The sequence below is a fragment of the Equus caballus genome, chromosome 19 (assembly GCF_041296265.1).
Source record: "Equus caballus isolate H_3958 breed thoroughbred chromosome 19, TB-T2T, whole genome shotgun sequence".
Taxonomy (NCBI): domain Eukaryota; kingdom Metazoa; phylum Chordata; class Mammalia; order Perissodactyla; family Equidae; genus Equus; species Equus caballus.
This window is the reverse complement of record NC_091702.1, coordinates 18,482,391-18,497,521: the sequence shown is the minus strand read 5'-3', so window position 1 is coordinate 18,497,521 and position 15,131 is coordinate 18,482,391. Positions and strand designations below refer to the sequence as shown.

At 35.9% G+C, this 15,131-nt stretch overlaps 1 protein-coding gene across 17 annotated transcripts in view; it reads left to right on the top strand.

Annotated features, from left to right (window-relative positions):
• The window catches only part of PDCD10 (programmed cell death 10), a 41,791-nt gene extending 28,212 nt beyond the window's left edge, over positions 1-13,579 (top strand). For 16 of the 17 annotated variants that reach the window (XM_001490756.5, XM_001490676.6, XM_014732626.3 and 13 more), the window contains 5 exons: positions 2,244-2,361; positions 3,530-3,656; positions 9,513-9,591; positions 9,883-9,965; positions 12,958-13,579. In XM_001490756.5, coding sequence (XP_001490806.1) covers positions 2,244-2,361; positions 3,530-3,656; positions 9,513-9,591; positions 9,883-9,965; positions 12,958-13,039 — 489 coding nt within the window. In that variant the 3' untranslated portion in view covers positions 13,040-13,579. 17 annotated transcript variants of the gene reach the window in all.
• Positions 13,580-15,131: the final 1,552 nt, after the last annotated feature.

The following is a 15,131-nucleotide window of genomic DNA, read 5'->3' as shown; positions in this document are numbered from 1 at the left end:
GGTAAATTTAAGGCTTTTACAATAAAAAGTAGCTTAACTAGGACCTCAGCCAGAAGATACTAAGAATAGTGTTCCCAGATGTGTGCACACTGTGGCCCCACAGCAAACTCAGATGGGTGTCATGAGATATTTTAAAATTTTGAGGGAACACTCTGATACTCAACATCTGGTTGAGAACTACCAGCTTGAGGTAGTTTGCAGTTTCAACATATTAGATTGGGCTGTATTCCTCTCAGTGATGTCATATTTTTGTGAAACGGAACTTTTGGCTGTCACTGTGATAAAAAGCAAGTACCACAAGAAAATCAATGTACAATAGGAAATGAGGGTGGAAGGGTCCAGTCTAATTCCAACATTTGAGAAATTGTGCAGTGTTCAACAGGTACATACATCTCATTAATATAAGTAATCATGGCTATTTAATAATGAAATAAAATATTTTTCTTTCAATTTATGTATTTTTTAAAGGCTACTAGGTTGTTCAGACATAAGTACTTATTAAGTTGTTTGAACCTAACGACTTAATACATAGCACTGTTAGGTATTTCCTTTGGCAATGAGAACACTGTGAACTGAGAAAGGTAGGGACCTCTGTGAGATGTCTGGAATGCTCCAGCTTTGACGTTTTGGGGCACCAGACCAACTTGGTATTAAAATCTTTGTTCTCAGGCTTTCAGCACTTTATTTTAACTTAATCAGAGAGAGAGTATTTCTCTGCTGGCATTCTCTGGAAGCACATAGAGGATGTTCCCCTGCTTCCTAAGATGATGTGTTGTGTAGGTAGATTTAATGCTACTTAGGGAAGATAAACCACTGTTACCAAATACTGGCTTATTTAAATAGTGTATTATATGTAATTTTGTGGCAGTTCACCAAATTAATAATGTTGACAGCATCTTAAGCGGTACTTGTACAACTGTTCTTTTAAAGGGAACTCTTATTGTTGTAAAATTAGATTCTATCTTAAATATATTCATCGAAGGAAAAATCAAAACAGGTTACAAAAGAAATGGAATTCAGTAGGACACACTTTATTGTTATTAATCATCTATCAAGATGAGTTCCCTTGATAGCATTTGACAGCAGTTAAAATGATCCCAGAATTGAGATAAATGTGTATATTTTCTTTTCCCATTTCATTTGACAACCTTTGAGTTTTTGATATTTGAAATCTAATGAGAAACAAGATGTTAGAATGCAAAGAGCAATAGGAACAGAAAAGAGCTGGATCTGCAGTGATGCCAGAATGGAATTGAAAAGGCAGAGGTTAAATGTGCTTGACACAAAAGGAAGCAAAAGGATTGCCATCTGATTAAGATCATAAATTGTACTTCTGTTTGCTCTTTAATATCAGGGCAAAGAACATAGGAAATCATCAGCATAATGATTGAAATTGGCAGGCTTCCTAAAAGAAGCAAACCTAGAATGTGTTTACAAACTTTAAGAAAATAAGAAAGTGAGAAAGAATTACTGGGGAAAATCGAAACCTGAAAATTAACTTTGGTAAACTCAAAACTCGATATGTTCAGTCTTGAAATGACTAGAAGATTTTAGTGCCCTAGGGAGTGTAAGTAACATAGAACCAATGGAAACTCATTAGTGAAACAAGCTCAGGAGGTAGTAAAAGGATTAATGATGTTCTGAAAACTAGTGAAGGAAATATTCTTGCTACAGAAATAAAATAGGAAATGAAAATCATTGTGTGGGAAAATAGTTAAGAGATTATATAGCTTCATTAAAACCTGCAAAGAAATCCTGTTTTTTTTTTGTTTTTGTTTCTCCTGATGTTCTGTTAATATAAATGCAAAGAATCTGCAAAATACTGGTGAGATGAGTTATTTTTTGATCCTCAAGTTGAAATATTAGCTAATAAAAAACAGCTAAAAATCCTCAGTGTATTTAAACTACTGAAAAGCGTAATTGATGGATTACCAAAAGTATATATAATCTTTATTTCTATCTTTGTTATTAGTTTGATTGCAAGAGAGTGTAGAGGAGAATTAGGAAACGTTAAGTACTTTATATTCAAATAGAAAATGAGACCATGGCTGTAATAAGAAGTTACTGATGCACAGGCTCTAACAGAACATAAGTGAATGCCGTCACAACACCTGTACAAAGACCTCTGCTGTTAGAAATTGATGAGATTAAGAAGTTCCTAACAGGTTCTGAACAAAGAAGTTTTGGCTTTAAAATGCTGATTTAGTTTCCGTATTTCAAAACTAGCTTTCTCTTTCTTATAGGCTGAAAAAGAAAATCCAGGACTCACACAAGACATCATTATGAAAATTTTAGAGAAAAAAAGTGTAGAAGTTAACTTCACAGAGTCACTTCTTCGAATGGCAGCTGATGATGTAGAAGGTAATCAGAGAGAGTCTCATTTATTTTCTTGTTGAAAAGCACTTCCTCCAAATCTTTATTGTTTGACCAAAGAGCTTTCCTCCTTCCCCTCCTTCCCCTCCTTCCCTCTCCTCCTTCTCGTCCTCTCCTTCCTTCTTATTGTTATGATAGTGGGGAAGAAAATCTATATAAAATAGAAGAATAGTTCTTGCTGTTTTGTGTTGACTTTATGCAAATAGCAGTTTGAAAGTAATGAGTTTTTTTTTTTTAACTTTAGTATAGCATATTTTTTTTGAAGCACAGATTTGAGAGAACAATGCAATAACCATCCATTTGGCTCCTTTTCCCATTTTTTGCTTTTTTAAATAATCAGAACTGTTTCACTTAAATTTGGTGGCTACTTTCCCTCTAATCAGGAAGACATGGAAATATAATTTCCTATGTTGATTGAAGGAGAACAAAAGTAGGTCTTTTAACTGATTCCATAACTTATAAGAAAGTCTGCCTCATTATTCTAGACCTGAGCATTTGCAGCCTGTTAGGCCGCATTATATGGATGAATTGGTGGTTGTAATGTTTACAGGCCTACAGTGAATCTGGTAGGAAACTTTTTGCCTCTGCCAGGTCTGATGAACGTCCTTTTCAAAGTTGCTCTTCTGTGGTCCCCACCTTTGTGTTGGATTTATAGTGGTGTTTTTGTTTTTAAGTTAGATTTCAAGAATATGTTGAAGATTTTATTAGGTTATTTGGGGTTTTGATGTAATGAGCCATTGTATTCAATCCAGAGGTTTTATTAAACTCATCTTCCCCATTGGCAGATATATCTTGCCATTGTATTTCTTACAAATGTCATTGCTTCCTTTAAGGTTTCCTTGCAAAATTTAGCTTCAGAGGCCTGATAAACCTCCCTTTTTAATTTTACTTATTTATGTTTTTTAAGATTTCATGGGATTTCCATTTACCGCAAATTGAAAATGTTTACTCTTTCATCTTCTAATATTTTACTTGGAGAGAGCCTTAACATTCTTACTGGACTAGGGTGAGCTCATGAATTCTGCTTTGCAACCTTGTCTTTCCTAATTATCTGGCCTTTCTCTCCCTACCACCCTCTTCACTAACATTGGGAATTCGTAGACCTGAATTTGGTAGGGAATTGCCTGATGCTTTTTATATGTATTTATTTTATCAGAGTATATGATTGAACGACCAGAGCCAGAATTCCAGGACCTGAACGAGAAGGCACGAGCACTTAAACAAATTCTCAGTAAGATCCCCGATGAGATCAATGACAGAGTGAGGTTTCTGCAGACAATCAAGTAAGCAACTTTGTGTCGTGGTTCTTTTCTTAAAGGTACTTCAAAGGAACCGCTCATTCTAGATGTAGTTTTTGGTATGACATTAGTATTCAATTGAAATATTTAATACTAATTTGAAAATTTTCAATGCTACATTTTTATTATTCTAAGCTGTGGCATTTGCCTTCAGAATACAGTAACATTTTTTAGAATGTTTAGTTTAAAAATAGTGAATTAAGTGTACATAAACTGGAATATAGTTTGAACTATGTAAAAAATGGAAAAATGTAAACATCAGATTAAAGTGAGTAGAGAAATTGGATAAATTAGAGATTGATAACAAAGGCTACCAGTTTTGTTTTTATTTCAGAAATTGCATAAGTCATTAGGATAATAAGGTACTCTTGGGCATAAATAGCATTATTCCAATATTGACCATGTTGTGAGCCTCCAAATCCTTGCCTTTGGGATACAGGTTAAAAAAGACTGGGAATGTGCAGGGGCCAGGGGCCTGGCTGGTGAGCAGCATCAAGAAGGGTCATACTAGAGCCGTTCTCAGACCAGGGGCACTCTCCTCAGGGGTGGGAGGGTGGAGGAAAGAGGGGGACACTCCAAACATAATTTCTAGATGAGTATTTTTATACTAAAGAGGCTGATAATTTTATTCAGCCTCAATGGATAGAAAACCCAGAAAGCTGGGAGTAGTTGTAGTGGCACTATCAGTGTACCTTTTGGTGAAACCACAAGTAGAAATTGCTAGAAAGGAAAGATTGATTTAGCACAGGTCTTTCTGGAAGAGGCTGCATCATGCATCGTCTCTTTGAAGAACTTAAGGTGGCTCACTTGAAATAAATTTTAACATTCATCTCTCAGAAATAATATTTTTTGTAATTCACATTGCAAAATGATTTTTCAGCTAGTTGGGGCACCTATTTTGGTATAGAGGGAGGAGTATGTCCCAATTTAGAAAACAATGATTCACGATGGGTACTGAATCCAGCTATCAAGGAGTGATCCTCCTCTTTTTGGTCATCTAATTGAGGACCATAAAGTACGAAAAAGACTTTTCATTGACTACCTAAAATCCGTGTCACGGGGGACCAACGCTAAGCTAAACATTTACCTTTATTAGAAAGCCTCAGCTTCCTTGAACTATTTTTAATATGTGAAGAAGGAAGACAGTCAACTGTGGATTTTTATTTTTAGTTTGGTGTAAAGTAAACATGTTTGGCCCGTAAAAGGATAAATTGTCAGTGATCTCAAACACAGCTGTTTAAACAACTTATTTCTAAAGTTTTCAGATAATTTAATTGTTTTGATTTGTTTTAATAATCATATATTTTTTGATGATTTATGCTATATTTCTATGAAGATTTGACCTTTTAAAAATATTTTCAGCAAATTTTGCTTCTGGTCATTGAAGTAGTAGAGGGTTATAGAATGTGTCACCTTAATAATAATAGCAATCACTTATATAGAACTTATGTGCTAAGCACTTTTTAAAGCACTTTACATATATTAATTTATTACAACGCCCTGTAACAGATGAGGAAATTCAGGCATAAGAAATTAAGTAACTTTCACAAGGTCACAGAGCTAGCAAATTGGTAGAACTTGCTTTGATCCCAAGCAGACTGACTCCAGGGCCTTCTCTGCTGCTTCCCAATCATAGATTCATAGTATTGATCTAATCTAGTGCTTGAAAAAAACGTTTCTGCTGTTTGGAAGAAGTGTGATAAAGGACATCTTGTATAGAATCCAGTAGGTAAGAGGGAGAACAGTGTTGTGGTTGAAGCTAGGGTAGAAATGATAGGCCCAGAGCCCTCATCTTGCTGCCCTGACACCCTCTTTTTCCCCTGGGGAGTCCCTGAGGAATCTCTGCTGAACCATTTTGGTTCTGGAGAGATAACAGTTTGAAATTATTAACAGCCACATTTTAATCATAAGGAAGTTGAGGTCAAGAGCTTGAGTCTTGTCCATAGTCATAGACAGAGGCTGATTTAGCCTCTCATCTCTCATTTATGGTGCAGTAGTAATATTTCAGTTCTGTTTTGTGGAGTGTACTCAGCAAAACTGAACTAAGATAATTGGCCATTAAAATTTATTTCTTAACCATTTTAGGAGGGATAATTTGCCATGGAAAGTTTGTTGATAATATGTATTATTTCTGAGACTAAAATTCAACCGTGTCTGAATTAGTGTAGTTGGCTAAGGTGTAATTATTTGTGTCACTGATATATATTGATACATTTCAGTACATATTGTTACCACTGTTAATTGTTTAACAAATTAGTGTATAAAATTGCACTAAAAGAAAAAATGGCTTATTCTTCAGACACAACATACAGTGCAGTTACTATTTTTCCTTAAAATTTTACTTTCTCATATTTAAGGTAGTTAAGGTATATCTCATATTTAAGGTATCCTCTTCATTCATTTATTTCAGCAGTATTTTTCAGTAAGCATGTATCAGATGCCTACTACACCAAGTACTGTACGTGATGTTGTAGGTTATATTAAAGTAGAACAAAGATTCCTGTAGCTAACAAATATCGAGGTATTTCTGTCTCTGTTAGCATACCTGGGTTTGAATCTTATTCCGACGTTAGCCCTGTGATCTTGGGTAAGTTGCTTAGCTGCTGTGATCTCATTTCTACCTGTGAAGATGAGGGTAATAGTTAGGAGAATTGACAGAAGTGGTGCACATGAGTGTCTAGCATACACTCATAGCACATGCTAGCATTGTGAAATAAGGTTTTTTTCCTCTTCTCCATAGAGTTGATTAGGAAGAATGATCCAGGAAACAAATCTTTTAAAAGTACTTTTGATTAATGAATGTTTCTGGCTTATGCAAATACTTTCTAAAATTAATTAATAGCACTTTTCTTTTGGTCTGATACATCCCAGTTAATGGGTGACTAGTGGAAACTCATGATTTAATAGACCAGGAATCTATGCATTTATCTGTTAACTCTTTGTAATCTGTATTTGCATATTCATAGGCAAAAATTCACTAGGGTTTGGTTTTCATGATGGCTTCAAAACAGCTTTTCCAGAGGTGTCCAGTCTAGACCAAACTAAACATACAGCATAGGAATTTCTTTCTTTCAGAGTGTTGGCATAAGCTCATTATATTAATTGGGGTGACACGATTAGAAGCTGTACTATTCCATGCAATTTTTTAATAAGATATATGTTTACATTTCATCTGATACCTGTCGTCCTCTCTTTCAGTGTATACATCTCCCTAAAGTTGCCCCACTATATAGCTGCAGATTTCTAAAATTTCTTCCTGCTATACCCATACTCTATGTCCCTTATCACAGAACTCATTAACACCAGACTCTGCTGCTAATTACACTATGGTTATTTTTCCCTCAAGTTCTCCCCAGTTCTTTATCTGCTTAGTTGTCTGAAATGTTTTTTAGTGCCTGTATCGTCTCTTGTAGGAAACAAACCCTCAGGTAGTTACTAATAGAACGTAGCTCCTGTGGTGCAAACCTTGGTGGCATTAGTGAAAACTCTGTTCTGTGTGCATACAGGTGACATAATATTTGACATAAATTGCTGCAGGTTGTTTTAGAGGAGTCCAGGCCTAGGAATAAACAGGCTTCTTCTCTATAAAGCTGTCTGGCAAATAATGGATCAAACCTTAGCTCTAGGCTCTGGGTTTCCAAACAGTGATTTCCAAACTTGATTCATCAGCAGAATCACCTGGAGAGTTCTTTCCTTTCCTTTTAAAGTAGAGACAGATTCCCAATATTCATTAGCAGGCCTGGAGTACTGTCCACTAGACCCTCCCTCTTCTCCCCTGCCCCCCCTTTTGTTTGTGCTCCCAGGTGAGAGAGTGAGCAACCAGTTTCAGAACTGCTCTTTTGCCCTGTGGAATCCAGCCATTATCACTGCATATAGAACATATGTTCATCTTGTTCATTAGCCCTGAAAGCACATTTTTGTAATCCCCTTTTAGCAGAGTATTAAAGCATACCATTAAGTACAGTTGTATATAAACAGCTAAGGGATCACTGTGTAATTTGCTCCATTACATTCTGTTTTAAATAGGCTCATTGTGGATTTGAAGACTTTCATATTCAGAGATTTGACATTGTTTATTTTTTACTTGTTGAAATTGTAGTTTTCCTCACATCATAGGATGCTCATAGGATCCTGTTTTATTAAGCTGTGGTGGATCTATGCCCATCATGTCAATACAGAAGGATTTGACGTGCTGATACCATAAATGAAAGGAACAGTTATATAACTTTAAACTGCTATTCCAGAGGCCAAAAAAGTGAGGGGACAGATGTTATTTCTTTGTAAAATGGATGTCCTGTTTGAACATCTAATGTTTTAATGTTTCAGCCAATGTTTGACATACAGGAGGTAATAAGTGAATGTTTATTGAAATATTTAATTAAAATGTCATTCCTACTTCAGAATAAACTAAAATACTTTTTTATACCAAAATCCTGTTTATTTGTTGTTTTTAGAATTTCTAGATGCTTATTTACTAGAAACATGCTGTGAAACAACACACAGAAATCTAGACACTGAGTTTTTTGGTTTTTTCTTTAAATAGTAAAGCTGTAATGTTTTAGGTATGAATTAACTGAAGTCTGACATCTGTGGTTAAAATGTCAGTAATAAAAGATTATGTACGGGATGGTCTAGATTTATGTCTTACTAATTCATATCTTCACACTTGCCTTGCATTTGAACAGCAAAAAGTTTTTGTAGCAATTTACAGCTAAGGGAATGGATGTGAAAAAGAGAAGCTTGCCTTAGAGAATGTGAGGCTATTCGAGAATGCAGAATTACCTTAAGTTCACTTTGGCAAGAAAAATTGCTATGAAGTTACACATGGAAATTGAAAAGGGCATAGATATAAAAGACAAGAGTTCAGAAAAAGTGGTGCATAGTTAGGAAGAACAGTTAAATGAGAATTATTGATTTCTTCTCTTTTTCCCTTTAGAAAGGGAAGAAGGTGTTGATGCATATATAGTCACAAGATAATTGGTGGAAAGGTTAATGTAGAGGAGGAGTATTTTTTTTTTTTTTTGAGAAAGATTAGCCCTGAGCTAACTACTGCCAGTCCTCCTCTTTTGCTGAGGAAGCCTGGCCCTGAGCTAACATCCGTGCCCATCTTCCTCTACTTTATATGTGGGACGCCTACCACAGCATGGTGTGCCAAGGGGTGCCATGTCCGCACCGGGGATCTGAACCAGCGAACCCTGGGCCGCCGAGAAACCAAATGTGCGCACTTAACCGCAGCGCCACCGGGCTGGCCCCCTAGAGGAGTATTCTGATACTGTCTCTCTTAGAAATTTAAAATTGTTTTCCAAAGGAAATAGTGACAACAAAGGTTTGGAAGGGGAGGATAGGTGATTGGTTAGAGAGAAGAGCTACATCCAAGGAGGAAACATTTTAAACATCAAAACCTTTGGTATTTAACTTGAAGTGTTGGTAAATACAGAAATGAGTTACATATGAATGGTAAAACTTCATATAATTGTTCATGAGATAAAAGTGGAGAATGTGGTAGCTTGAATTCAGCTACGTTAGCCAGAGAAAGGAAAAAATCAAAACTGGAGAAGAGAGGCAGCAAGTAGTTACTTGAGTAAGTAATACTGAATGAAATGTTACTGATTTGGGAAGGTTGATGTTAGTTGTGAAATGTTTGGTCAGCCGTGCAGGAGAAGCCGGGATCCCGGAAGGTCCTGGCTAACACCCCCACTCACGCAGCTAGTCACATGTCTGTGCTTGACACACTCTTCGTGTGGTAATTAACAGTGTGATTAGTAACTCCTAAAACTATGTATACAAACTTCTTTCAAGGGTAACTGATTTTAAGAAGATTCTTTTTTTCTTACCCAACAGGGATATAGCTAGTGCAATAAAAGAACTTCTTGATACAGTGAATAATGTCTTCAAGAAATATCAATACCAGAACCGCAGGGTAAGTTTAATAGAAGCCTTAGAAGCTGCCGCCCTAGATACTGGTTTACACCGAGTTGTTTTATCAAATTAAATACTCAGACTGTTTCATCATTGGAAATAGTTTTATATCATTTACCACTGAGTTTGTCCTTGAATTTAAATATTCTGTTACATGTGTTTAAGTAAATACTCCTAAAAATGCTTATCTGTGATATAAACGCCATCCTATATTCTGTGTAGTCTCTTGTCTTTGGCTTTTGTGTTATTTCTCTTATCTGGCATTTTTTTCTTATTAATTTGATGTCTGTAGGCACTTGAACACCAAAAGAAAGAATTTGTAAAGTACTCCAAAAGTTTCAGTGATACTCTGAAAACCTATTTTAAAGATGGCAAGTAAGTATTGTCACTTATTATCCTTTTCTTTTCATATTAAATAAATTATGTGGTTTTGTATTATACTAAAACTGTATAAATTAAACCCTTTTACTCTATTGTTAATACTCAAACCAACTAATAACTAAGGTAAACTCTTAAAAATAGAAATTAAATGGTTGATAATTCAGCCATAACTCTAGTCTAGAGCAGGAGTGGGCAGACTTTCTGAAACGCCAGATGGCAAGTATTTTTACTTGGTGGGCTTGTTGCAACTCCCCACGTCCCCTCTGCTAGTGTAGTGCAAAAGCAGCCAGAGGCAGTGTAGAAAAAAGTGGGTATGATGGCTGTGTTTTAATAAAACTTTATTCATAGATGCTGAAATTTGAATTTTGTATAATTTTCACCTGTCACGTAATATTATGTCTTTTTTTTTATTATTATTTTTACCATTTAACGATGTAAAAGTGTTCTCAGCTTGCAGGCCATACAGAAACACACGGTGAGTGAGAGAGTGAGATTTGGCTTATCGGCCTGCTTTACCAACCCCTGAGGCAGTGGTTCTCAAACGTTAGTAGCATCAGTGTCACCTGGAGGGCTTGCTTTTGGGCCCCACCCCCAGAGTTTCTGATTCTGTAGGTCTGGGGTGGGCCCAAGAATTTACATTTCTAGGAAGTTTCCAGATGATACTGATGCTGCAGGTTTGTTGAAAATTGCTGCACTAAAGTTAGAGCAGTGGTTCTTGGGCCTGTTTACACATTACAATCACATGGGTTCAGGTTTTAACAATCCCATTGCCTTGGCCTCAGCTTCAGAGATTCTGATTCAGTTGGCTTCGAGTGGGGCCAGGGTTTAGGTGTTTTTAAAAGTGCTCCAGGTGATTTTAAAGTGCTGCAAACGTTGTGGTCTACTGCCCTGGAAGGAGGGAGGCTGTCACAGGGTCATTCTGTAAGACAGGAAGGGTACTACAAAGGTAGATTGGACATTATTTTCATATTTACATGCAATTGACTATAGAACACTTCAGAAAACCTATAAATCTCATAGGTCTTTTTACACGTATACACGTACATATAATGCATAAGCTGATGCAGAAGCCATATCTTCTGCAGCATTGTGCCTTAGAGTTTTTTGGATCTCAAGTAGAATGCTAGGAATTTTATGGACAAGACCATTTTCTAACAGTGCTTGAAGTCAAAAAAATAATCTAAATGGTGATTATTCCAGCTACAATTGGCAGGGGACCTCTAACATCCTATCCTACCATTGAAGTTTTAAGATCCCTATATCCAGGGCAAACTATTACAGTGTTACTGTGATAATATTAAAGAATAATTAAAGAATACATCAGAGTGGTCTGTTGATTTTCAGAATTATTTTTAACAGTTCAAACAGATTGAACTATTTACGTTTATATTATGAATTAAAGATATTGAGCTCAATTTTATTAACGGCTTATCTTGTTCTTCCATACTACTATTCGGGTTCTCTAGGGGAAATTCTCCTTGACTTAGTTTAATAAGCCAGCAGGTGTGTTCTGAAAATAAACTTAACATCTGTTTTTCCTTGGAATCCTCTGCTAAGCCCAAATAACAAAAACACATTAAAATTATAATTTACATGATGGGATCATTGTTTCTGATTCTAATTAATTAAGAACTATCATGGAATAAGCACATCTAAAGGTAGAAATTCATTCACAGCCTAATTTTCATTAATCTGAAATTATTTACTCTCAATGCTATTTGCACGTTAGAATCACTGGGTTCAATTTTTAAAAGTCCCAGTGCCTTGGCCCCAAAGTTTTAACAGTTCAAAGAGGCATATGGATTATTCAGGTTAACTTCTACTACTTTTTCTCCATTCAGCAGCTTCTTTAAATTATAATTATTTGTGTATGAATAATGTGCCACACGTTTTGTACCTATTTCTCAAAACTGAAAATTATTAATAAAGCCTAATCTTTGAGCCATCTTTCTTTCTTTTTTTTTTTTTTTGATGAAGATTAGCTCTGAGCTAACTGCTACCAATCCTCTTTTTGCTGAGGAAGGCTGGCCCGTGCCCATCTTCCTCTACTTTATATGTGGGACACCTACCACAGCATGGCTTGCCAAGTGGTGCCATGTCCACACCCAGGATCCGAACCGGCGAACCCTGGGCCGCTGGAGCAGAACATGCGCACTTAACCGCTGTGCCACCTGGCCAGCCCCTGAGCCATCTTTCAATAGGGGGATGAATTTCTATTGATTCAACTAGTTCTTCCTGGTCCCTCTATTTTGAAAAGTGTCTAGGATGAAGATACAAGCTTTAGCTATCCTGCTAAGGAACTGATAAGGCCACTCAGTGGGACTAAGGCATCCCTCCCTGCTCCCGTCACATGAAGGTGGGCTGACAGGAGAATGTGGTGCTGCACAAAGTAGCTTTTAAGAACGTATTTTTATATATTGTCAGCTCCCAAATATTGAAACCATGTGATTATGTTGTTTTAAAAGTAGATTAATTCTAAAAGTAGTTTAGAATTCTCAGATTTTTTTTGAAAGAAGGTAAGAAATTGAGATGAATCAGCTTCAAAGTAATTAGCTTTTTCTTAAGTATCTGTCATGCCCATTAACGTACAGATTTTGAGACTGAGTATGATACTTTAGCAGTTTTATTTTGATAACTTGGATGAAACCACAAGTGGAGACTACATTTGAATCCTCTTCTTTGGCCAGGTATTTGTCTGACCTATAAATGAACTCTGTCATTGAGGCGCCACCTGGCATTAGGAGCCCACCAACACCTTATTGCCAGCCAGAACCACTAGGGGGCAGTAATTCCTAGACAGTTTCAAATGATGCAGGACTGTTCAATTTCAAGCTGGAATAAATTATGACACTCAGTACTAACTTACCTTTTTTCCTAAATTGTTGTCCTTGCTAGTGTTAGTAGATGGCGTTAAGTATAAATGTTTTCAAAGGATGAATTTTTTAGATAAAGTTAAAGCCTGTTCTTTCTTTTTTTTTTTTAACAGGGCAATAAATGTGTTCATAAGTGCCAACCGACTAATTCATCAAACCAACTTGATACTTCAGACCTTCAAAACTGTGGCCTGAAAGTTGTATATGTTAAGAGATGTACTCTCAGTGGCAGTATTGAACTGCCTTATCTGTAAATTTTAAAGTTTGACTGTATAAATTATCCGTCCCTCCTGAAGGGATCCAATCCAGGATGTTGAATGGGATTATTGCCATCTTACACCATATTTTTGTAAAATGTAGCTTAATCATAATCTCACACTGAAGATTTTGCATCACTTTTGCTATTATCATTCTTTTAAGAATTATAAGCCAAAAGAATTTACGCCTTAATGTGTCATTATATAACATTCCTTAAAAGAATTGTAAATATTGGTGTTTGTTTCTGACATTTTAACTTGAAAGCGATATGCTGCAAGATAATGTATTTAACAATATTTGGTGGCAAATATTCAATAAATAGTTTACATCTGTTAAACATTTCTTTACTTGAAAAAATGCATATATATGTGAATATATATATGATCAGAAGACCAAGACGACTTGGTGTAATGTCTGAAGAACTTCTAACAGGAGCTTCTTAGCAGTTATCGGATAATAAAGCAACAAGAATTCCTATTTTTTTTGTCCTTAATCACTCTGGGCAAAAAGTACTCAATGGAAATGTTTTTGTTGGTTATTATATATGAGGTACTGAATAGTTTTCCAGCCTGTTTTAAGAGACTTACAAGAAAGAAATGGCGACTTACAGTGTCTTCAAACTATAATGCCACTTTTTGAACTCTATGACACTGTAAAATTAAGGCTTGCTGGTATGCTGGGCCCTAATAAGCATTGCAACTTTTTTTCAAAAATAGCCACAACTAATAAGAATTTGAAGCTATACCAATGCTAATTGTTTTGAGGTTGTCATGAGTATTGATGATATTATATACACTCTTTAAAAATATGCACAGTTTTGTTTCGCCATAGAAAAATTTTAAGGAAATTATGTATTAAATATTTGTGTTAAGTGATTTCATTTTTCAGTTATGATAAAATAAAGGAAAAATCAGAATTTGTTTATCTTATAAAGATTTTAGATGTCAAACTAAATTTCTGTTGGCAATATAAATTTTTTTGCTATAAGGCAATTTAGTTATTTTTAAGCCTTTTTCTCCATTTTTAAAAAGAGATTTTTAAAGAATTACTATCATTGGCAACTTGAAATTATCCTGGTAGATTTAAACAGAGAATGTGTGCAAAGAAGCAAAAAACCAATAGAGAATTGGATGAAATCTCACAACTCATGGACATTTTACTGAGTTTTTTTTTCTTCAAAGATACATAGCTGGTAAAACAAATAGAATTGGTGATTTAATAATATTTATTTTTGACAAACTATTATTCACTCTTGGAAATAGAGGGATAGTCATTTGCAAAATAGATTTGTGCTGTTATTTGCGGTTTTTTAATAACGTAGGCTTTTTTTTTTTTAAGATTTTATTTTTCCTTTTTCTCTCGAACCCCCCTGGTACATAGTTGTGAGTTTTTAGTTATAGGTCCTTCTAGTTGTGGCATGTGGGATGCCGCCTCAGCATGGCTTGACGAACGGTGCCATGTCCGCACCCAGGATTTGAACTGGTGGAACCCTGGGCCGCCAAAGCCAAGCATGCTAACTTAACCACTCAGCTGCAAAGCCGGCCCCTGAACATACTGTTTTAGTGTCTTTTAAGCAGCAGACTTTTCTAACATAAACCGATACCGTCTTCCCTCCTACTGTCTTTACCTCCTTAACAGAACTCATCAGTTACTAGTGATGCTCCGACTCATCTGTCTTTATAAGCTTTCTGTCTTTTCATTTTACTGTTCAATATCCCTGGCTTCTGTTTTCAGGAAGTTTACCTCCAGAAAAGAAGTTTATTCTCAGGATAATTCCGTTTCTTGCATAATCCCAGTGGGGCTGAGTTGGGTCAATGAGGAAAGGGCCAACATGGCCCCCAGTCAGATGCATCTCCAGAGAACAGTAAGGTGGCTCCCAAGGAAAGGAAAAGAAGGAGATATTTGTTGAGCGTTCTCAGTGTTCAACCAAGTTCTAGATACATAATAATTTAATTCTGTTCTGTTAACAGTCCTATGATTTAGCTATCTGCCTTGCATTTGAGGAAACTGGGTAAGAGAGCTTAGGTTG